This window comes from Camponotus floridanus, unplaced genomic scaffold (genome assembly GCF_003227725.1).
Source record: "Camponotus floridanus strain SB8 unplaced genomic scaffold, Cflo_v7.5 scaffold16, whole genome shotgun sequence".
Lineage (NCBI taxonomy): Eukaryota > Metazoa > Arthropoda > Insecta > Hymenoptera > Formicidae > Camponotus > Camponotus floridanus.
The window spans coordinates 2,033,566-2,058,463 of record NW_020229281.1 but is presented as its reverse complement, the minus strand read 5'-3'; the positions used below and the strand labels follow the sequence as shown (position 1 = coordinate 2,058,463).

The 24,898-nt window shown below is 27.5% G+C and overlaps 1 protein-coding gene and 1 long non-coding RNA gene across 5 annotated transcripts in view; one reads left to right on the top strand and one right to left on the bottom strand.

Moving 5' to 3' along the window:
* The window catches only part of LOC105255822, an 80,156-nt gene that overhangs the window by 50,613 nt on the left and 4,645 nt on the right, over window positions 1-24,898 (top strand). The gene's annotated exons all lie outside the window — the stretch shown is intronic.
* The window catches only part of LOC105255823 (octopamine receptor beta-3R), a 64,470-nt gene continuing 51,416 nt past the window's right edge, over window positions 11,845-24,898 (bottom strand). For 3 of the 4 annotated variants that reach the window (XM_011265333.3, XM_025406895.1, XM_011265334.2), the window contains exons 3-4: window positions 16,546-16,657; window positions 11,845-12,412 (exon numbers count right to left, since the gene is read on the bottom strand). In XM_011265333.3, coding sequence (XP_011263635.1) covers window positions 12,202-12,412; window positions 16,546-16,657 — 323 coding nt within the window. In that variant the 3' untranslated portion in view covers window positions 11,845-12,201. Of the gene's footprint in view, window positions 12,413-16,545; window positions 16,658-24,898 lie in introns of those variants that run through there. The other variant, XR_003122521.1, reaches the window with a different exon arrangement.

The window sequence follows — 24,898 nt, the reverse complement described above, 5'->3', positions numbered from 1 at the left end:
ACAAATTGTTTATCTTTCTTTATGTCTTTTTTATATTACAGTTATTTAACATAATTTTTATTATAATTATTATAAAATAATTTTAATAATAAAGGAATATTTCTCGAAATTATCCTTTCTTCAGGCTTTTATAACTGCAATCGTCGAATTTTTCTTTAAGTTGCATCCATTAATCGCTAATTTTAGTATGAAAAATTATATAAACTATCTCTATTATCAGTCAAAATTCAATTCTATCGTAAACCATGTATAATCATCAGAAATTCTCAGGAATCGAAGTCGTGTCAGTACGTTCGACAAATTCCACTCGTTCAAGCGATCGCGCTGCCGCGAATTTGCGTCCAACAGTTTCGGAATTTCGTTGGGACGCGAGACAATGGCTCACTTTCGCGGCCATGTCGGTAGCGTGTGAATTCGCAAATAAATTTTGTGGGCATCGTTATCGATTTCCGCTTGAGAATTAGGACAATCGACTGGATGCGACAGATAGAGCAGGCTTATATGTATAACGCGGATGGTCCCATCTGTGTCGCGACATGGTCGCGAATATTAAAGTTATAAAGCGCTTTCCATGTATATATAGTTTCAAAGATAATTCTCAGTCATTTTTAATATTTGAAAGATAGGATGTAAAGATATATGTAAATATATAACTATTTATACGTAAATTTTATTATTTATATACTTATTATTTGCCTTTAATTTTTTTTCTTTATATTTAATATTTATAAATTTTTAATAATTTATGTCTAAATTATTTAGCGAGTATACAAGGATTTTTACACAATATATTTATTTATATAGATTTTACAATAAATATAAGTTTTATATGCTTCAGTTCTATTTTTATCTGAAGATCCTCTTCTATTGAATTTCCATTAAAGTTCTTTATGAGATTTTGTACTTGGTGAATCCGAGTTAATCTGATCTGTCAGCACAAAACGGAAAATTATCAGAGAACACGAATATCAGCCTTATTAATGACTGACATCATGATCTCGTCGCGCTGATCGAAGCTTACAAAGAAGCGGCCGATATTCATCCTCTCTGTAATATAATACTAATTACTTCTGCGAGCTTTTGAGAGCACTCATCTATCGAAATGCTAAGTTTAATTTCGTTAATAAATTGATTATTTCGCAAAAAATGTACGAAAAATGCTCTTTAATTCGCGTATCAGAAATTATACATATTTATTTGATTTACAATATTGATCAAAAGATTATTTAAAAAAATCAAAAATTTAATATTTTTGTTATTATTAAGTTAAAATTTTTAATTTTTACGATATTAAAGTATCAAATAATAGTAATAAAATATTTCTATAATTTGATAATGTTACTATGTTTTTCTTCATTAAAGTAACGATTTAGCTATTTCTATAAATGATGCAATACTTTTGATTGGTACTGTATATTAGTTATTTTTGCAATAACTTTATCAATTTTTGTCATATTTTTATTTAGTATTTTTACTCTTTTATCATTTCTTGCTATTTAAATTAATCTATTTAACATTAATTTTATTTTTTTCTCATTATATCTTTTTTTGTTGCAAAACGTGAAGAATTATGGAATATCATAATCTGTTTATATCTCTTGTTTACCATAAAGCAGAAATTCGACAAAAATTATGGCAGCCTCTCAATCTCTCCAATTTAGAGGGTCGGAATCTTTTCATCCTTCTCGGAATCTTTTCGTGTCTAAATCTGAAGTCATTTTTTGAAAGATTTTTTCCAGGGTAATATTGTATTAAAATCTCTTTCCATTTCCTTTATTTTTAGTTTACCCTTTTATTGTGACACTTCTTTCATTTATTCTCTTTAAAATTCGATTCTTCTGTTAAAATAAAACATGTAGATATTTGTAAATATCAATAATTTATTAAATTATTGGTTTTTTGTAAAATCTTTTTTTATAATTACAATTGTTGTTTTAGTTTTAAAATATGTATATTAGTTTTGATTATTTTATTAAATAATTTTTAATTATTTAATTTTATTTTTATTATGTATTTGATTTTTATTAATATGTAATCCCATATTTAATCATTAATCTATAAAAAAGTATTTGTCCATTTTAAAATGTGATATAAGTATATTTAAGTAACTTATTTAAATATTCTGATGAATTACACTTGCGAATTTATAGGACAAACAGAAACAATTATTATTTATTTCAATTTATTGCGAATAGCAACTTTTATTTTATATTTTATTTTAATAAAAACACGTTTATTACCTATCGATTTATTGAATATTATTTAGTGCGTGAGAATATTTATTGTGATTTCATGAATTTGATGAACGATCTTTTATTCGTTGATTCTCAAGGAAGAAAGGCAAACAGTCGACGCAATTAATTATGGGTGACAAGCACGGATCTTCGAAGATATATTGAATGAGGAGTATAATAAAGAAAAAAATACGAGATTTGTCTTTATGTATATTGATATCTAATGATACTTTACAATCAGATTTGTCACTACAATCTATCATTACAATTAAAAGATCAAATATTTTGATTTAATAATCACTTATCTAATAACTATAATTAAGATAAAAATTAAGATAAAAAATTCAAAGATAAAAAATTTCTAGTATTATATTAAAAAATGATGCATAAATAAATAAATAAATAAATAAATAAAAAAAATATATATATATATGTATGTATATGATCTTGTGTCATTGGAAATTTATTTTTTTATTTTAATTTTTAAAGTTCTAATTATTATTATAAAAATTTATTTATCGATAAAAAATAAACGAATATGAATATTTATTTAATACAAATTAGAAAGTTAAATATAAAAGATTAAATATAAAATTAGATAATAGTTACAAATTTTGCTTTTATTTTTTCTTATTAATTTTTTTATTAATTTTTTTCATTTATTTTGAAGATTTTCAATTATTTACTAGAATTATTATCTATTCGAAATGTATCTCATTAAAAGTGTTCCACACTGTATATATTATTCGCGATGCATTATCTTCTGCTTCACTATAAGCATGATTACATTCGTTACGCCTCAGGCACTTAAAAAAATGAAAAAGGAAAACGCTTTAGTTTTTTTTAATAATAATATAGAAACATTTTTATTAGAGCGGTGAATAAAGATGAAGATGTTCAATAACGCATCAAAGTACGCTACACATATTACTATTGATTTTATGCGTACATTCATCACTGCAACATATTGAGTTCCACATAAAAACAGAAACAACTTGACTTTAATATTAATAGTAGATTTTTATCAAAAAATAAAAAAATATGTAATTTTAAAATGCAATTTTAAATAATATAAAAAAGAGATTTAAATAATATAAATTTAAAGGAGAATATAATATAAAATCAAGAATAGAGAGAGAGAGAGAGAGAGAGAGAGAGAGAGAGAGAGAGAGAGAGAGAGAGAAATTAATATAAGCAAATAATTTTGTAAAATATTATATAATTATACTATAATATAATTATACTTATACTATATTTTTCAAAAGTTATTTTGTTATTTTATCATATAAAAATTTGTATTATATTATCTTAAATATTTTGCTGAAAAAATGTTACTCCATTTTGCTTTATTTGATTGCTTGGTCATTAGGACCAAGAACAATTTTTTTGTGCCATCAGATATTCATCACGCGAAGACGATCATTTTTCAAATCGCTTATTCTTGAGTGTTGCGTTGCGTGCATTTCGTTACATTAAATGAGAAGAAAATAAAAACTTGCGTAGGCGCAAAAGAGAAAGAACATTGGATTTCGTTTAAACAGAATGCACGTCGTAACATCCGGGGCTCGTGATAAATGTTCATACTCTTTTTCTTTCTTTCTTTCCAGCTAAAATCTACTTTATTGTTGTGTAGCCTTGGTAAGGTAGTTGTTAAGGAAAGGTAGTTGCGGGGAAATTGTTGCGTGTTTCTTGGAGAGCAATCAGTCCGATGTAACGCAGAATCGTACTTTGCTGTACTTCACGTGGCAGATAAGGTCGTTTTATCTCCGATTTGTAAGTCGCAATTACACGCGGTTTCCCGTGATACGACACGATTGCGAATTATCGTAAAAATCTACGGCAAAGAATTGCGCAGCAGGATTAAATTAGATTAATGGAAATGGAAAAACAAGTGGAGAAAAGGAAGAGAATAATTGACGTTGCAGAAAAATTTTTATATCGCTATATTGAAAAACAAATTACACAAAATATAATAAAATTCGATTATTTCAGTTTGTGACATTTTTACATTCTGTTACATTCTTAATAAAAAATATCATAAGTTTTAAAAGTATATTTTATTTTTTATTAAAGTAAATTTATATAGTTCCACTCTTTAAAATTTTTACTTAAATTTATATGATACATTCAACTATAATATATTATAATATATTATACTGAGATTTTTATAGAATAATGATCTTAGTTTATGTTTTAATTGAACTTATATATATATATATATATATATATATATATATATATATATATATATACAGGGTGAGTCATTTTAATCAATACACTCGAATATCTCGAAAACAGCACTCTTCAGAAAGAAATGTTTCAAACAAAAATTGTAGGGTGTGAAGGGGGACATAAGATGGTAGCATTGGTTTGACCTTGGAAAGTCATTTGAAGGTCACATAAAAGTCACCTTCGATTTCTTAAATTGAACCCACTATTTTTCATTACATATTCTTGTAGTTTATCTCGAGAGCTTTCCAAAATGCTGCAGACAAATGTTTTTTCATTAAGTACTTTTTGAGTTATAAGGCTTCAAAGTTTGCAGTACTTCGATATAAAATGCAAAATATCTCGTAAAATATTTAGTTTTCGGTAGTCTTACCCTAATACTTTTATGCACAGGATAATGAGACAAAACTATTGGTGCAAAGAAAACGTATGATTGTTTATAATAAAAAATGTGTAATTTGCAATGCACTTTTTGTTATAAACAATCATACGTTTTCTTTGCACCAATAGTTTTGTCTCATTATCCTGTACATAAAAGTATTAGGGTAAGACTACCGAAAACTAAATATTTCACGAGGTATTTTGCATTTTATATCGAAGTACTGCAAACTTTGAAGCCTTATAACTCAAAATGTATTTAATGAAAAAACATTTGTCTGTAGTGGTTTGGAAAGCTCTCGAGATAAGTTACAAGAATATGTAATGAAAAATAGTGGGTTCAATTTAAGAAATTGAAGGTGACTTTTATGTGACCTTCAAATGACTTTCCAAGGTCAAACCAATGCTACCATCTTATGTCCCCCTTCACACCCTACAATTTTTGTTTGAAACATTTCTTTCTGAAGAGTGCTGTTTTCGAGATATTCGAGTGTATTGATTAAAATGACTCACCCTGTATATATATATAACTAATAGTTTAATTTAAAAATTTTATATTTAATATTAAATATTCCATTATCTTAATCTAATAAATTTTCCTTTATACTTTTTTCACAATTTTTCCTGCATTTTTTTTCTCTTTTTCTATATATTCTACCTTTTTCCACATGTTTTCTATGCATTTTTCCCTATGCTTTTCTTCATATAGATTTTTTAAATTTTGCATAGAACATAATATAGTTTTATTTTTCATTCACATAAAATTTTCCATATATAAATACATGTATGTAGGTATCTTCATAAAGAAAAATATGTATATATTTTTATAATCAGAATATTTTCATTCTTCTACAAGTGCGAAATTTTATGCTAATGTTAGACAGAAATCATTTTATAAGGAATCCTTTTTTCTCTCTTAAGAGGGAGCTGAAAAAATATTTCCTTCATTCCGACGTGATCTCTGCGCAAAATACGTGTGCCCGCATGTGTGTATTTTGCGATGAGGGTCAGATACAAAAAGGGGAGTAAAGAATCTTTTTGCAACTGTCAGCACGCTTGTCGACGCAAAACGACACAAGTATCGATGATTGTTCTCTCTCGCGAAATCGCGTCTCTTGTTTTTCGGAACGTTTCCCCTGACTGAGAGTGAAGGGAATGGAGATTGTCTGTCATCAATTGCTTCGCGCGCAATTCATCGTCGGTGATCGCAATTTTGTCAGACGGAATTGTTATTCCGATCACTTTGATGGGATTCATTGTGAAATTCAATCGTCGACGTGAATGCATAATGTGCATAGCCGTGAAGGAAAATATCATAATGGCGAGTAATATAATAACACGAGAAAGACATTATTATTTATGCTTGCAAATGTTCTTGACCTAACAAGCTTGAAATAACATTATGATCATTATTTTCTCTCTCCCTCTGCTTACAATGCTTTTAATTTTATTATCAGAATATGAAAATAGGCGTTTGATAAATTTACGTTGATATATGTTTTATTCAGTTTTAGGCATAGCTGTCAAAAGTAATCAAAGACAGTATTTAATTCGTTATATTTATGTAACATTTATAGAAAAAATAACGAATTTTAATGATGAATAAAAATATATAAATCAAATAAGTGAAAAAATAAATATCCAGAGAAGAAGAAACTTTTGCTGAGAAATATAAATATTTCTTTCCACTTTCTTACATCTCTTTGTGTAGAAATTGTGCGAAAATAAAACTGCAGATTATGGATAATATAGCTCGAAATTATTCCTGGTAGATTTTAGTTCTTTAAACATCTCTGCGGAGATAGAGATGCATTTTTCTAGATCGCTGCATTTTTATTTATTATTCTCGTTCATTACATTCTTACATTTCTGTATTTATTACTTTCATTTATTATTCACGCGAATAAATTTATTTTCTTTGATAAAATAACCGAGACAGAAGAGTGCAAAAATATCGGATTATAATATTGATTAATTAGATACTGATATTATTACTGATATTATAACAAAGATATTAATAATAATATATTGATTCTCTTTGTGAAATTATATAATATATTATATAGAGTAAGAAATATTCTGAAGGAGAGAGACGATAACTTTTGACCGTCACACAATCTATTAGATTATCGATCAATCACGCTCTTTTCTGTCGTCTGGTTAACCGCAAACAAGCTCGACTACCGTGACGATGTCGCCACTAAATTAATTCGCCGCGTAAAATGCGGGAACTCATAAAATATTGACGCAGGAAATGTTACGTAGGATAGATTGAAAAGCGAGGATGTGATTAAAGACTTGACCAAGTTTTCTTTCGCAATATAACATCGTTTATTTTCCATTCTTCTTTCTCTCTCATTGGCTACTACATTCTAATGGAACAAAATTGACTCGCTAAATCACGCGTTTAACGAAAAGGATCCTATCTTTTATTCGTAATTTCTAATTTTTCGATAGTATCTATTTTCGATAGTATCTATTTTTTCTGTGAGAAACATTCAAGAAAAATCTATATTTTATATGGGAAAAAGTAAAAAAGATATTTTTATAATAAAATATTATTTATTATAAATAAAATAATTTTATAGTAAAAATAAAAATTGTATGTATCTTATATACACAAATTTTACTTAAATAAGATAAAATCATAAATCGATACAATCTGCACAAAATATTTCAGTCGAGTCAATTTTACTCCAATGCGATGCACTTATAATTACTTTGTTTTTCTCTTTTTCTTCTTCTCTCTCTCTCTCTCTCTCTCTCTCTCTCTCTCTCCCTCTCCCTCTCCCTCTCTCTCTTCATTCTCATTTCTCATTCTCGCATGTGTTCATACAATTTACATAAATTATCTACATATCAGTTCTTTCGTCGTGTTTTCCCATTCACACTTAATTCTACTTGCTGCGTGTATTCGATTTGCCGCTAGACACTTTGAAACGTCTATTCCGCCCTAAAATTGCCATTGCAGTGAATCGCTAGAATCGCTTGTTTAAACACTACGCTTTTTTTAGGCCCAGTGTACAGCGCGCGAGTTAAATTCTTGTTTTTTCACAAGATGAAGTCTTTTTCAGCGTCACTACACAGATTGTCAGATTAACATTGCTTTTGCACGAACAAACGATATCGATTGATTATTTCGCTGATCGAAAAGTCTCTTCTCTTTGTTCGCGAATAGTTGATATCACTGAGAAATGATATAGAAAAGCCTTTAGAAATGTCTCGACGTGAGAAATTCGAGAGTTTTTTCATCTAACATCGATCGGTTTTTTTCGCATCGAGAAAAGTAATTTATTAAGATCCATTTTCGCATTTCTAATTTGACGATGATCAAATAATTATTTAATGCATTAAAAAAATGTATATATTTTATATTTTTTGCATAAATATATGTTGAATTTTCTATAATTTTTATATAAATATTTGAAAACTAATAAATTCAATAATAATTTTACACAAGTGATACGATAATGTCGTATTTATACTTTCAGATATTATATTTTTTAATTATTGTTTTATATTATTGTATTTTTAAAAAGTATTAATTTTGCTAGGTTTTTAAATATATGATTTTAGTTTACATCTTTTTTAACGTTAATGTATTTTGGGATCTGCAATTCGGATGTGCGAGAATGGACCTTCAGGCGTATTTTTTTTTCTTTCAAATGCATTACGATCAGCTGAAACTTACTTGAACGGAAGCCCGATATAAAATGTTTAAACATCTCGACGACAATAATTAATCTCACGATGTATACATACACATAGAAAAATTCGTATCGACGCGTTGTATTGAAAAAGGATCACTTGTGTCAGAATAATAAATTTTCCTCAAATTCGCTCTGATTTTAGATGTGTATAAATTATGTTCCTTGCATAATAGAAATTAATTATTTGAATTAGGAAAATTGTTATCACAATATAATAATTAAGTGAGTTAATTATAAAACATATGAATTAGAAGTGAATTTTCCTTCAAATTTGACAAACTTGTTTATTAGAGACGAGACATTTGATGATTAAGTGAATGTGAAAAAGAAATATGATTTGTCAGAAATTGCACGAGAAAGTCGTGCCTGCCAGGGAATTACGCTAATTAATGTCTTTACTCGGACGGTCCGCGTAACTGCACGCGTTAGCATAATTTCTTGTCCTCATTCACATCCTCATTCGTCCATTCGGTCTCTCTTTCTCATTGAATAATCATTCAGAAGCGAATGAAGATGGTCGATTAAATAAATTATTGTAGAAAAGATATTCCGTATTTCGTTAATTGTGGAATACTTGTTGTGTCCTATTAAAAAATATTGAAGAAATAATACACTGTGAGTAAAAGATCTATGAGTAAAAAATAATACTTTGTAATAAAATATAAGAAAAATAATAGAATATGAAAATATATTAAATTAAAGACCAATATGAGCTTATTTAGAAATGCATTGAAAATAACAGTAATAGTAATAGTAATAATCTAAATATAAATAGTAATAGTCTAAATATAAATCATAATGCTTTGGTTTAATTATATTCTTGAATTAAAATTCTTGTTTCAAGTTGGCCTTTATATTGATATAATTTTATAATTTTCGAAACATTTTCTTCACATTTTTATTATTTTTATTATCTTTATTATTAAGAAGAAAACCAGAGCGAAAATTAATAAGGTATTAAAACTTTCGATTATCCAAATACAATTATCATAAGCGATATTGTTTAATAATTTAAAACATACGAGTAAATAAAATACGTTAACAGCATACGGAATATCTTTACAGATATTTTGGATGGCACAAATAAACATAGACGCTTTATTAGTCTAAAATATATATTTTTATTTCTTTAAATAATAAGCTCCCGATGCTTCTGGAAAATTTAATAATATTTATTGACATTGATAATGTATAATAAAATCACTTCCATTTTAGAATTTAAGTAAAAAATGTGAGATTCTCTTATGATTTAAAGAAATAATGATATATATTCGAACACAATGAGATGCTCATTTAATTATGTTGCTTTGTTCTTGACTCAAGTTCTACTGTATACATATAAGCAACACATAAGACACGCAAAACTCGAGGCCAATATGTGTGAGTGTAATATATCCATTATATCTATTATACTTACAAAAACAACGAACACACTCACACACACGCATAATAAACAAGCATACACATTTCTAAACGCCTTTATATTATTATTTCATATTTACAATCTATTCCTCAATTTTATTGCTATATAGTACATTTATACAGGCGCGCACACTGAACTCTTTATAATGTCTGCGTGCTGATCCATCGTGGCGTTATTGTTTCATGATTACGATAATATTACACACACACAGACGGTCTCGTTACTAACGCTACTGCGTTAAGTATCTCGCGTTACATATATTACAGCCTTGCACGTGCCGGTGCGCTAATAATTACATCTAATTAGCGCTAGCCGACATTAACATCTCGACGTATTTACAGAGTAAGCATAGATTAATAAATCCCCTGTAATCTCGTGCATACCTCGCACGCGTTTATCCGTAACTTCTGGCATCATTTTTTTGCGCGAAATCATTCTGCCTATGATCAATAATAAGAAATAATGTGATTTCAGTATTATTAATTTTTACGAACACACAGAAAATTAGATAAATTTTTGTTAGAAAAATGATTTACACACTCTTTCATGTACATTTATTATAAATACTAATATATAATAATAAATTTATATAATAAGTATTATAAATATTAATAATATATAAGGAATATGTGAAGATATAATGCAAATAAAAAATAACAAATTATAATAAATATTTTTTAGAATAGGCAATATATTTTATTTAAAAAATTTTAAGAATGTATAGAATTTTTTTAAAATCATATATTTTTAGTAAATTACAATTATATAAAAATTTGAAATTATTAATTTTATTAATAAATTATTAATTTAAATAATTAATGTTACAATGTTTAAAGAAAATTATTTATTATTAAATTCACGTTATTTTTATGAAAATTGTTGAAATTTTATTTATAACAAAATTTTGAATTTTATTGGAAGAAAAAATGACTAAAACGTTTGAAAGAAAAAATGATTAAAAACGTTGTATTTTAGTGGTTTTTTAAAATAATTTACACTCTTATATAAATTTTTATCTACAAAAAAGAGATAAAGAAAGAGAAAAATATATAATATTTAAGAACTCAATCTAATTGATATAGACAGAGAATTTGTTTTTTTTTTTTTTTCAAATAAAATTTTCTGCGAATATTAGCGAATTAATAATTGTTATAATTTTTTTATAGAAATTCTTACTATTTTCTTAGTTTTATAATATTTAATAGATTTCTTCTTGTTATTGATGCCAAAAAAATTCCGTCTTCAAATCGTAAATTGAAGCATATCGATGATAATCGCTCAGTAATAGCGTCTATTATACTCGGTAATACCCGTTTTAATGACCCCGCTCTTCGGGAGCATTAATTTCGATCTCAAATCTCTCGAAAGCGTTTGTCGTGTGCTTCCGCCAGCGATATGATAGTGGGGATTACATTACTGGATGTATTTCGGGACAACGATTATATGGGAGGCAATTACGTGCCGCCGATCATCGCCCTAAGAAGGACGACCATGGTTGTAATTGATAGGAACTCACTTTGAAGATCGCAATCCACGATTAAATTGTTTAGTTTTAATTCAAATTTTTGCCTCAAATTTTACGCAATTACATATGTATTTATATAATTAATATTTTGTCGAAATGAATTATCAAAATTTCGACAAAATTCTTCCAGAAGGGACTGTCTCAGAAAGTTTAAAAAAGATACGTGATAAAACTGCACGAGTGATAAAATTTAAATAACTCGAAAAAATAAAATTTAATAATTTTTAAATCTACATATATAAAAGAGATGTAAAATATATACATATATTTAAATACATATATACATATACATATATTTAATATATACATATTTAAGAAAAAATCATATTTTTAATGTATTAGTCATAAGTAGCGAAAACATTTATGAATAGCTAAAACTTAAAACGGGAATACATTGTTACAACGTAAAGAGAGTACACTCGCTACAAGGCGTGCATCGCGTGACGATTAACAATCAATGTAACATGTGCGCCTTGCACAAAGTTACGAACAACGGAAAAGCCAATGGTGTGTGAAGTCAATAGATCCGGGCAATAAGAGTTAATTGCGAACGATGTCGATTGTTCAAAAATCGCTGGAACGAAGTAGTTCAATTTCGCTTTGACTGGAAATTCGTTGAAAAAAGAAAATAAGAGAGATAGGTAGGTTGTGAGGATTGATAAACTCGCCTTTCAGAAATGAATTTCTGCAAATTTTGTCGCGCTACACAAATTGCGATGGTGTCTGACAACAATTGGCGCAACAGGGCAGGGCACTCTTCAACGTGTCCTTGAAGGCGTCGCGAAAGTCGCGGTTGAAGTACGCGTAGATGAGCGGATTTAGGGCGCTGTTGAAGTAACCTATCCAGAAAAGCACCGATACTACCGTGTTCGGACAGTAGCAGGCCTCGCCACACAACGATGTCGTCAGATACCTGAAAGAACGACAGGAAAAAAACTATTCTTTACATTTGCTTGAGAAGTGCTTAATCAGATAGTTATATTATAGTTCTTATTATAGTTCTGCAAATCATTTTTAATCTATTTCTGAATAATAGACGTATGTAACTGGACGTATGTAACTGACTGGAGAGGAATTGCATTCGATATGCCTTAAGTCAATATTTTTTCAAATTAAATTTTTAATTATATTTTGTATCAAACAACCAGGATATATAATTTAATGCATGTATTTTTAGAAAAATTGTATGATTCGAGATATTAAAAAAGATAGGGGTACTAAAATCCGAGGTACTAAAAATCCATTTTTTCATTAGCTTAATATTTATTTTTAAATAAAATTTCAAGTAATTTAAACATTAAATAATTTAGAGAGAGAGAAAGAAAGAGAAAAAGGGAGAAATTAAAATAGTGCAAAGAATTCAATAACTTTAAAAATATTGTATTGCGAATTTTCTACGATCTTTTCTTTAAGGAAAGATTTATTTTAAATTTATCAAAAAATCCATCACATATACAATAAAAAAAGGAGAAGTAAATTTACTTTAGCTTTCTGCGTATGTCAATTTTAATAAATGTATATAAAAATGTATATAAAAATGTATATAAAAAACCAATAAGATAAACGAAAGAAAATGAGAATTTATTTTTAAAAATATAAGTAATAAAAGCATGTATACAGCAAACAAATCGGCAAATAAAGCTCCCTGCTTTAATCTAAAAATGCAACACACCATAAATAACGCAATAAATCAAACATCACGATCGTTTCATGGAGGAAAAAGTTTTTGGAAACATTGTGGTAACGTTAATAAACGAGATTGAGATTTGCAGAGTAAGAGGTAAATCTACAGGAAAAAGGTCAAGAGATCAGTCGAATAGGGTGCGCCATAATTTTCAAAAAGGATATCTCATTGTCAATGCGGTGTTAGTGGCGTATCTTGAAAAGTGCGAATATAAATATGACATTTAGATATTAGATATTTATGGGATTTATTTTCGATCAAAATTACGCGGTGGAGAAATGAGATTTTTTACGTATGCCTTTCATATTTTCTTGTAGCATGCGCACCAAGTATTTTGCATATAAATACATCTGTTGCATTATGCGGAGATTTTAAATTAATGTTTCGATATTGCTTTCTCTATGCGCGCGATCAATGTGAAAATAAGATTTATATTTTCAATTCTTTGCGTAGCATTCATAATTTTTATTTTTTTCTTCAGGATTTCGAAATATTATCATATTTGAATATTTTTAAAGTTAGATATATTCTAAAAATCCGTTTTTTCATTAGCTTAATATCTATTTTTAAATAAAATTTTAAGTAATTTAAACATTAAATTTAGAGAGAGAGAGAGAGAGAGAAAGAGAAAGAGAAAAAAAGAGAAATTAAAGTAGTGCAAAGAATTCAATGATATTGTATTGCGAATTTTCTACGATCTTTTCTTTAAGGAAAAATTTATTTTAAATTTATCAAAAAATCCATCATATATACAATAAAAAATTGCACTATTGATTTGATTGATTACATTCTATATAAATCGAAATAAGCTAAGAACGTAATGCGACTGTATTTTCGACCACAGACATATCATTATTAATGCACAAAGCATCGATCGTGATACCGACATAGGACAATATTAACCAGAACGACATAGATTTGTGGTAACGGCTATCTCCGTTTGACGAAAATTACAAAGCCACCGATATCAATCGAATAAATTGGACTGTACAAAATGCAGTTTATCGCTGTTACAAGTATATATATGTATGCATTCTTAGAATTTAATCCTAGAGTAACATTTTCTTGTATTTTTCCATTATTATTTTTCTTATTCTTACATGTCTTGAAGAAATAGATAACAGTATCGAGTTCCTTATTCTAAATAAAAAAAAATAAGATATAAAAATGTTCGCAGATTTCTCTTTTTTTCTTTTCTTTTCTTTTATACTTTTTATACTTTTATACTTTCTTTTCTTTTCTCTTATACTTACTTCTCTTATACTTACTTATTCATATAAGAAAACAAAATTTGATACAATATAAAAATAATTATTGTGAAAATAGATTTACTTACATACATATATATTTGTATAAAAATAATCGGCAAGAAGAAAATTTTTTATTTTTTAAAATAAGGTCTTTAAATTTTTGTTGCTCTTTTTAAATTTTAAGAATTTTTGTTTGTATTCTTATCTTTCTTTTTTTTTAATTTAATTATTTGTACTTATTCTTAGAAATAATTATCTTCTTAGAAATAATTATACCAAAACAATTACATTTACAAATATAATAAATGAAAATAAAAATGTATTTCGATAAATCTGATAAAGTGAAATAATTTTTTAGTCTAATATGAAGATAATTATAAATTTTGATGAAAATATTAAGGAAACTCATTAAAATTCGCAATTTTTTCAGAAATTTAAAGTTATTCATGTGATAAGAGAGTCGATCATCCAAAAGTCAATAACGCGATTTGGGAAATGGTCGAACTACGAAACTAATGCGAGCTTTTAGGTCAGTAGAGTGATAGAGTGATGTGCTTTGTGCATTTGCATGAATAAAAACCGAGTTGCAAAATGGAGATATCTTGTTGCACATTCATATATCTACATCTCTTTGCTCGATTTTCATAGAGAGCAACATTTTCAGGCGAAAAAGCGCGCATATTTATCTATCAGTCATTCGGTATTCAATAAAATGTTTTATCGTTATGCTGCAATGTTACATTTTATGAAAATCATGCGAGATTTGAGCGTATAAATAAAATAATATGGTATTTTAATAATTTTAAAGACATAGTTAATTCTAATTTTGTTACACTGATTTTTTATTAGCCCTACTTAACAAAATAAAAAAATATTTCTACTAGTACAATTTTATATAATTTTTAATAATATGTAATATGTATTTAATATACATTTAATAATATATATTTAATATGTATATATAATATATATTTAATAATATGTAATTTTATAAAAAAAATCTTGATATATAAATTTGATCTTAATATAAATGATTTTTACAGAGATATTTAAAACAAAATTATTTTAATTCTCTTTGTTTAAAATTAAAGTATCTTAATATTTTTATTTTTTAAAATTTCAGAAATTTTTGTATTCCAAAATTTCTCTCGTTTAATAATTACTTGATCACATTATTAGCAAATTTTTTGAAAATTCATCGATTGTTAGCTGGTCTAAATCCTGGTCTAAATCCTTGGTCTTTCTTTTAGGTTTTACATTCTCTCTTTCTTTCTATTTTAAACTTTCTTCCCGAAGAAAGGTTTTTCCTGTCTCTTGAGTCTTTTTCTAAGAGAGATCTTCATATTCCGCTAGGATCGCGGCGCTTAGCAAATAGTCAAACTGCGAGCAAGCTTGCGGAGAGAGTAGGGTAAGCCCTGGGCAAACTCCATAGAGATGCACTTTCTGAGCTTGCATTAATAAAACATGGGACAGACAAGACTGTCCTTCTCTTTCTACCTCTGTTTGTTAACCTTAGACATTCGGCATCAGTAAAGCTCTCGTTCTTGACAACGACTCGATACATGAACTCCGCATCAAGAATATTTCAAAGCAAAATCCCAAGTAGACTTCCACTAAAAGTATTTCTCTCAATGAGGTTTTGCATTTTGCTGTGTATTTCTTTTAAAGAGAAGTTTATTGACGTTTAAAAACTTCAAATATCTCCCACTTAATGATATGAAAGATATATATATATATATATATATATATATATATATATATATCATTTATTGTGTACTCAAAATTTTGATGTATTAAATGAATTTAATATATTTACACACAATTCGAGTTTTTAATTTTAAGAATGTCTTGATCAATAATTACAATTTTGTCTTTAAGTTGATAATCTAAAATGAAATAAAAATCAAAATTAAAGATCTATATCTTTATTTAATGTTTAATTTTTAGTCTTTTCTTGTTGATTTTTTGTCGAGAATTTTTTTGACAATTTGAGATAAAATAAAATTGTAATGAAATAATTATTTAAAAATTTATCAATGAATTTTTCCTCCATAAGATTTGAAGAAAACTTAGAAAATTAGCTCATTGAGTTATTTCATAATTGACGCTCACCAGATAAAGAACGGCAGCCAACAGAGAAGAAACGCCCCCATAATTATACCGAGTGTTCTTGCAGCTTTGTGTTCGGCCCGCCAACTTCTTGTTTGCTGTCGTATCGAAGTACCTAAAACAGAAAAATAATCAATTTATTTTCCAATGCTGGTTTGGATAAAGACAATTCAAATTAGTATTCTATTTTCATTAAACAAACAGAATTCTCTCAATAGATCTTAATTTATTCCATATAGAAAACAGGACAGAGCAATTATACGAGATTTTCGAATGGACAACAGAAATCTCACAGTCTTTTGTGCAACAATTATTGCATTTGTAATCATATTAAATATTCGTGCCATGTAATGTAGATTTATCGGCAAAGTATGAAGCCCGAGTATTAACACATTACGTTTTCGTGTACGTTTGTGCATGTTGAATTGGTAAATTTTAATACAATTCTAACGAGAGTAATGTTGTTTACACATAATTACCGCTGTAAAATAAGCTGAATCTACCGACATAAAGACCACTATAACAACAATAATATTATAATGGTTCTCATAACGTAATACTCGATGTCCTTCTATAGAAGTCTAATGACATATTAATGAGGCAATTGCGCATATAGCCTTCAATCCTTAATTAATCACGAGACTGAACGCATTCATTTTGGCGAAGTTAAATTAGTTATTGATTATTTGAAATTAAAATTAAGTTATTAATTTTTATAATTAATTTTTTATAATTTGTCTTTTTATATTTTCTTCTCTTCTTATTGACTTTTAGCTTAACAAAACAATTTAAAGTTAGAAAAAATCTGAAATACGTCAATCAGATTACGTTTCAAAATAATTCAATTTTAGCAGTATTTTAATACAATTTTAGTAATAATTTAATACAATTTAGTTTAAGTCGGAGTAGATGGAAAAAATGTAAAATAACCACAACATTTTTGCACTTTGTTCTATAAAGTTTTGTTTTAATTTTTTTAATCTATTGCGACGCGCACGTTAAAGGAATTGATTATAATAAATTTAAAAATATAATTAAGTATATAAATATTGATTGATGATAAAAATTCATATCGTTGAAAGTTAATTGTCGAGTTCAACAGCGAGATTTAATGAGAAACTACTTTCTCATACCATCGCGATTTTTTCCCCGAGTTTCTCCCGAGAATTTTCCCGTGGAAGCCATTAAAAGCTGGCCTACCTAATTTCTGATATAATTACTTTGCACAACGTGCCATCGAGCGTTGTTATCGTAGCTCGCAACTGCGATAATCGCACTACGGCGCGACGTGAACATCATCATATACGGAAATTTTTCCGAACTATTAACACGCACTCACCATTTAATCTTCTCGGTTGGTATTGTGCTAGAAAGTTTACTTCGACGTGAAAAAGCTTTCCTCAGGAATGGAGAATAATTTTTATGCAGAGGAAGAAGCCATAAAACGTAGCAAAAAGTTCTTTCTCTTTTTTTTTCATTTAAATTGAAAAGGTATAAAATGAAAAACGATATATATAAATATTTATTGAAATTTATAATTAAAAATATAGATATGTCATTAAAAAAAAATTATTATAAAATACATAATTTAAATGGTTTGGACATTTATTTATTTTCTTTACATTTTTTACGTATATTTTTTATGCTTATGTTTAATTTAATTTTTATTATAATTGATATTTCTGAATATAATCATTTGTCAATTTGCGAACTCTTGAGTGCTAGACAATAGCGACTTAAAAGTTTCGTTAGTTTGTGCGGAAATCCCAAATTTCTAAGCACCCTTGCGGATATGCAACGGGACCTCGAAAACCGCAGACAGAGCGAATTTGCTCAGGCAGAGCTATATTCCACCAGAGGGTGGAGGAGAGGAGAGTTGTTGTTTAGATAATACGGGAATAGAAGGAAGAGTGTCCGTCCGGATAGAAGGCTGAAGGGTTTGCGTGTTCGGGCGCATTGAGGCAGATTTAGGTTGGTTGATCGATGCTCAGCGCTTTCGTGCAATCAATGCACTCGTCTATCAAGATATAAGAAGCACCCATGCATACAGGGTGATCTTAGTAAGAGAATGCAAGTGCGAGAAAATACATTATCAATGTATTCTAAAGCCGATCTTTAGCGAAGTACATTATATTAAAATTAAGCATAAAAAGTGGATAACCAAAGATATGCATCATTCGAATTTGATCGATATTTTTATTATGATGATTTTTATAACTCTATATAAGATATATTTATGTATTAGAAAATTATTTTATTTTTTATTTTTATAACACGTTTATTTTATAATTTTAATAATTTTTAATACAGCAAAAAATTTGAATTTTCTTCTGTAATATACACTTATTCAAGTTCATTAATTTTATAAAATTATTTATCCATTTTTACCTATTTTTATTACTTTGTATTTTGTTATTTATTAGGCTTAGTGGAGAGAGATAAAGAGATAGTATAAAGATAGTTTCAAATATAAAGAATAATCAACAAGACCGGGTGATTTCTCTCAATGGAAAATATATCTTAAAGTTGATTCCAAGATTTATCTAAATAAAGTACTCGCGTTTTCTCGCTTCGGATTACCCTGTATATGGACACGCACGCGCGGGACAACCGGGAATGCAAGACAATCGCGACCCTATTTCGCATCGCGTAATCTTGCAGTCTAAAGCTGCGTCTTAATACGGTGCTCGTTACTTGGTATCTCCAGGGAAATATCTTTAACGCTTTTGTGGCCCAATTCTCTTTCCTAGCTTTTTAAAGGGAATGGATAACGACAAGCGAGGATAATGCTAGACAATGATGCAATAGTACAATTTTTTCAACAAGAATTTTCGTAAAAAAGAAGCTTTTTGTGCGAACAATTATTGTCTTTTTTATGAACGTTAAAATATAAAATATTGAAAAATATTATTATTTATCTTGTTTTTATTTGTATATATTGCAATTTATGTCGATATGTACTTAATTAGATATATTATTTTCTGTTGCAATTAAATCATAATTATTAACTATAATTGAAATTGTTGCCCAGTACACATAGCATTCAAGCAATGTTTTTTCAATTATTTTTTAATGTTTTTAAATTATAATATTTCTACATTTCAAATTTATAAATTGCAACTATGAAAATATGGCAGTAACACTTTTTAAAAATAATAACTGTCATTTTAGCATTTTTAGAAAATATAAAATTGTTATATGAAAATATGTTAAAAAAGTTCTATTCCAAATATAATACTAATTTTCTACATTCTATAGCGATGTAATACGTAGTGCGATATATGATTCCAATTTACAAATAATATGGTAAAGAGTGAGTAATTATACTCATTAAACTGCAGTCAAAATAATGGATCGTGAAATCAATTACTCTAATTATTTATCTTGATACAAAAATACTCGTTAAATATATAATAGCCGTCGCATTTTTCCACACGGACATTCCGTACACGATATAATTGTGTAATGGTAAACTTATGTAATTACAACGACAGAATTCCATCGTGGAAATTATCAGGCGAAATTTCGCCTGCAGCAAAGAGATGTTCTTGTTGAAACTCGCGGAAATTCATGGTCCATTGCTCCATTTCTACCTACAATAGGCAAATCTTGTCGGGAATTACATGGATTCCATTTCTACTAACTGACAGACAGACGCATAAGCGAATCAGCTATTTAAAAAGCGTATAAAACATAGTATTTTAAAATTGACAATTACTTTTCTTAGACTTTTTAAAATGTATTTTTTTCTCGACAAAAAAATGTCCACAATAAATTTATAATGAAAATAAAATTTTTTTAGGCAAATTTTTTAAATGTTTATTAATTGTTTTTATTGTTTTTATTCATTTTAGTATTAATTACCTACTTTTAAGCTAGTCCCTACTGCATTACATTAAAATAAAATGTATGCCAAAATTAAGTACTATTTAAGTGCTAAGTTTGATCCCCTATTATATAAAAAAAATACATTTAAAAAAGACAAAGTATTTATGTATAAAATATTTATAAAACATTTTTCAAAAAATTTTTATCAATATATAATCAATATATCAAATTTATATTAAAATTATATGTGAAATATACATAAGATGAATAAAATTTATGTATAATATTATAATAAAAATTCAACAAATTTGATAAATATTTGTTGCAAAGTGAAAGTTGTTTCAAAGTTAATCGAATGGAATTCGATAATTTAGAGTTATCATATATTGAACACAAATAGCTGTTGTTATTATTATCAATTTTTTCATTGTATAGTTTATTGCGCAATAGCACCGTGAATTTGGCACTTTATCGTATTCAGATTAAATCTTAATGAATATGAAAATCAAATACTGAATACGATAACACGTAATTATTGCAGATGAAGTACACTCAATTTAATATTGATAAATAATAAAATATATTATATTTATATATAATAAAAAAATCAACACATTTTATTTTTAATAAATTTAATAATATATAGAGGAGACAAAATAATTTTTTTAACATAATAATTTTCTAAAAATATAAATACGTTTTATTTTTGATAAATTAAAATTTTTTAAATCTTTTTATTGCAATATACATAATTTTTTAATGATACATCAGAATCGTATACACAAACACATAATACAAGAATTATATTGTATTTTATTGTATTTAATTGTATTTTATTTAATTCAATATATAATTAAAATGTGATTATTATAAAGCGCAAATTTTTTTAAAACATTTCATTTAGATTATAAGACTTGTGAAAATATATATTCTGAGAATAAAGAATCCTTATCCTTAATAATGCTATTTCATTTTTTTTGCTGTAAGTAACTTTGCGCATCATCCGCAACTAACTGAAACGAGTCATTTCTTCTTTCCGGTCGCGTTTATTATTGAGAACGTGATTCGCAAGAAGATGAGATTGATACAGATGTTGCATATCGAATTGCCGTCACAGAGACACAAAACACGCGATATAGATCTCAATGGAATGTTTCGACGAGACATTATTTCCTCTCTCGTAGCAGTCAGACACTATTGTGCTCTAGAAAAGACGTCTATGAGAAAAGAACCTAACATAATGGTATTGGTATTTATATATGCTTTTAGAAATTCCTGATTTTTGATAACTGTATAAAATCCAAGTTTTTTTTAATTTTAATAATTTAGAAATAATATTTTATTATATATATATATATATATATATATATATTTAAAAAGTTTAGATGTTTTATATATATATATATATATATATATATATATATATATATATATATAATTTTTTTAAATAAAACAAGCGAAAAGAATTTATGTTTAATATTTCAAGATAAAAATACGAATATAGAAAATTAATAGAGATATTTGATTTTTAATAACTATATGAAAATTCAAGTTTTTTTCTAAAATTCTAGGAATTTTGTTTGAACTTTTAAATTTTACACATTTTTAAAAAATTTTTTAAATATTTTAATTCTAGAAAATTTGAAAATTAAAAAAAAATTCTAGGGGATTAAAACTAAATAATTTTATACACAATATAAAAATATATGTAAAAATATAAAAATCCCTAAAAAAATTGATAAAATTTATGTTGAACCTTTTTTCTCCTCTCTCTTTATTACTACAAACTATATATCATTACATATTTGTTATTATTAGATTTTATTTGTTGCTATTATTATATAATTATTTAATTTTTTCATTTGTTGCAATAACGTGCGATTCAATCACTTATGGTAACTCTAATAGTGAGACGGCGATAATGTTCTTCGAGGAGGAACGAAGTTTAACGCGTGCTCAATCGAATCCGCATCGAGATTCGACCCCGTGATATCGCTCGGGAGGTTAATAGGCATGCAACGTGCAACGTAACTGAAGTGCACCGTCCTCGGAAATCAGTCTACGTCTGCCTTCTATATAACCGCTTTAATGGTGCAACAATATCCCCGACGCGACTGTACACATATATGTGCAGGCACGCATCAGATCGCGTCACACATGCGCACGCGGGAATGATATGTACTTAGCTAAATGTCGACGTCTCTGAAAGGCCTTTCGCAAAATTAGGTCATGAGGGAACAGGCGTGTTGAGCGGCCTACGGCGCAAATCAGGTCATCGTTCTGTATATCGATTTGATTCGACTGGGCGATCTTTAGGTGAAAATCTCTTCGAAAAAATAAAAATAAAAATATTATAGACATCATTGATAATATAATTTATGTATAAAAAGTGATTCAACAACGTGATCGAAAATTGTGTGTAAAGAAATACAATAAAATTTAAAGAAAATTTTTTATACATATACATATATACTTTACATAATAATGTGTCAAAATTGAATAAAATCCGTGGCTAGAAAAAGAGATGAAAGCAAATAAATAATAATCAGAATCATAAATCAACTTCTATCTAACTTCTGAACGTGATGTAACATACCAGTAGCAGAAAAAAGAGCCATAAATCATTTACGATATAGCATTCTTCTTGGCAGTTCTTGAATTATTCCTTAATGTAGTTTAAAAAGAACAGAATACCAAAGAGAATGAAAATGAAAAAAATCTTTTTTTTTTGATAAAATTTAATAAAATTTTAATAAATTATAGTTTATAAATAATAATAATAATGATAAATCTGAATAAAATGAAAAGGGCAGAATTAATAAATAAAAATTAATAAATTTAAATAAAATGAAGGGCAGAATTAATTTCACTTCCGAAAAGGAAGTTTTTTCAAACCTCTTTTTAACAAAAATAATAATTCTTAGAACATATAAAGTAATTTCACTTTCTTATAATAAATTAAATCCATAAAATAATAAGAATATGATTGAAAAATATCTTGCAAAAAAATGACACATAGATTTTTTAATAATTTGATATAAAATTGGCAGTATTCTCTTCGAAAGACTAAAAGACAATTTTCGTCATGTTATTCTAGACTGCTTCTATAAAATTGAAGTTCATCTAGACACAATTGCGTTAAGCTGTCGATACTTCACGATCGATTCGCCTGCCAATAAGCTTTTCATTTAACCGCCACGCTTTTATCATCGATAGACACACATTATGGCTCTGCGAAAGTCGTAAAATAGAAAATGAAAAAGATCGGAGCCCTTCTCATAGATATCCGGAATGATGAATCGTATAAAACGGCAGCTGATCCAGTGCTGTTCATTTTACGGAACGAGAAATCGTAATCCGGAGCAGAGCCACATAGACATGCATTAGCTTGTACGACAATTTTCTCCAGGATGAACGTCTAATCTCAAATCAAGCAGAAGTGATCCAGATCAAGTAAGATTAGAAAAATATATTAGATATTTAAATATTAATTAAAAATTCTTACACATACATGCATATGAAAATATTATTGTATTTAGATATTAGGAAAATTAAAAATATATTTATGAAGTCAATATATTTCTTTTATCTTTGCAAAAATATATTTTGACGTCGAATATAACACTAAGGTCTGTTTTCGTTTTAGTCTCAATGACGGCAATGTTTCGCATTAAATAAGAATATCATAAGTTTGTAAAGATTTATATACGACACATATAAATGGATTGCTTTTGTTTATCTATTGTTTTATCTCTTTTCATTTTATAAGCAAATATTGATGAATTAGGTGACTGCCAAAAAATTCATAGGGTTTTTTGTTGACAAGAAACATATGTAATTTCAGTGGGAATATGTCTTCCTACGCACTAGTGCCAAAGTTCTCAAGCTTTACTGACTATAAAAAAGTGATCCCAAGTTTTATCTCACTTCTTCGATGAGGGTGTCCCAACAAACCACTGGCAAATATTTCTTTTTTATATTCAAGATTTAGGGATGATTTTACCTCGACGAAAATGTCGACATAAGTTTATACAGAATGTATACCTGTAATGTCAGTATTCATAAAATTTATTTTATAAAAAGTGCTTAAAAAATTTATATAATTTATTTTAAATCCAATAATTTTACTATTTTTTTCATTTTATATCTTATGATAGTTTTATTGTTTTCGAAAGATAGAATGAATGGAAAAATGTATAATTATTATAATTTTCTCTTGAACCAGAAATAGAATTATCAAAGCTCTTTTGATAAATTAAAGATTATAGACAAGAGGTTTGTTAAGAACACAAACGCTGGATGATTTAGTATTGAATCTTGATGAAATACATAGATAGTTTATTTTTATTTATTTTGAATTCAATCCCACAAATAAACCAACAAGAGATGAAGTTGAATCGGAGAGTAACACAACATTGCGAAAAGGACAGACTCGATCTCTCGACCCAGCAGCGGGCTGAGGTAGGTCAGTGAACGCGACTGCAGCAGGCTACCAACCAGCCAGCCAGCCCCGACAGGAACACCCTCC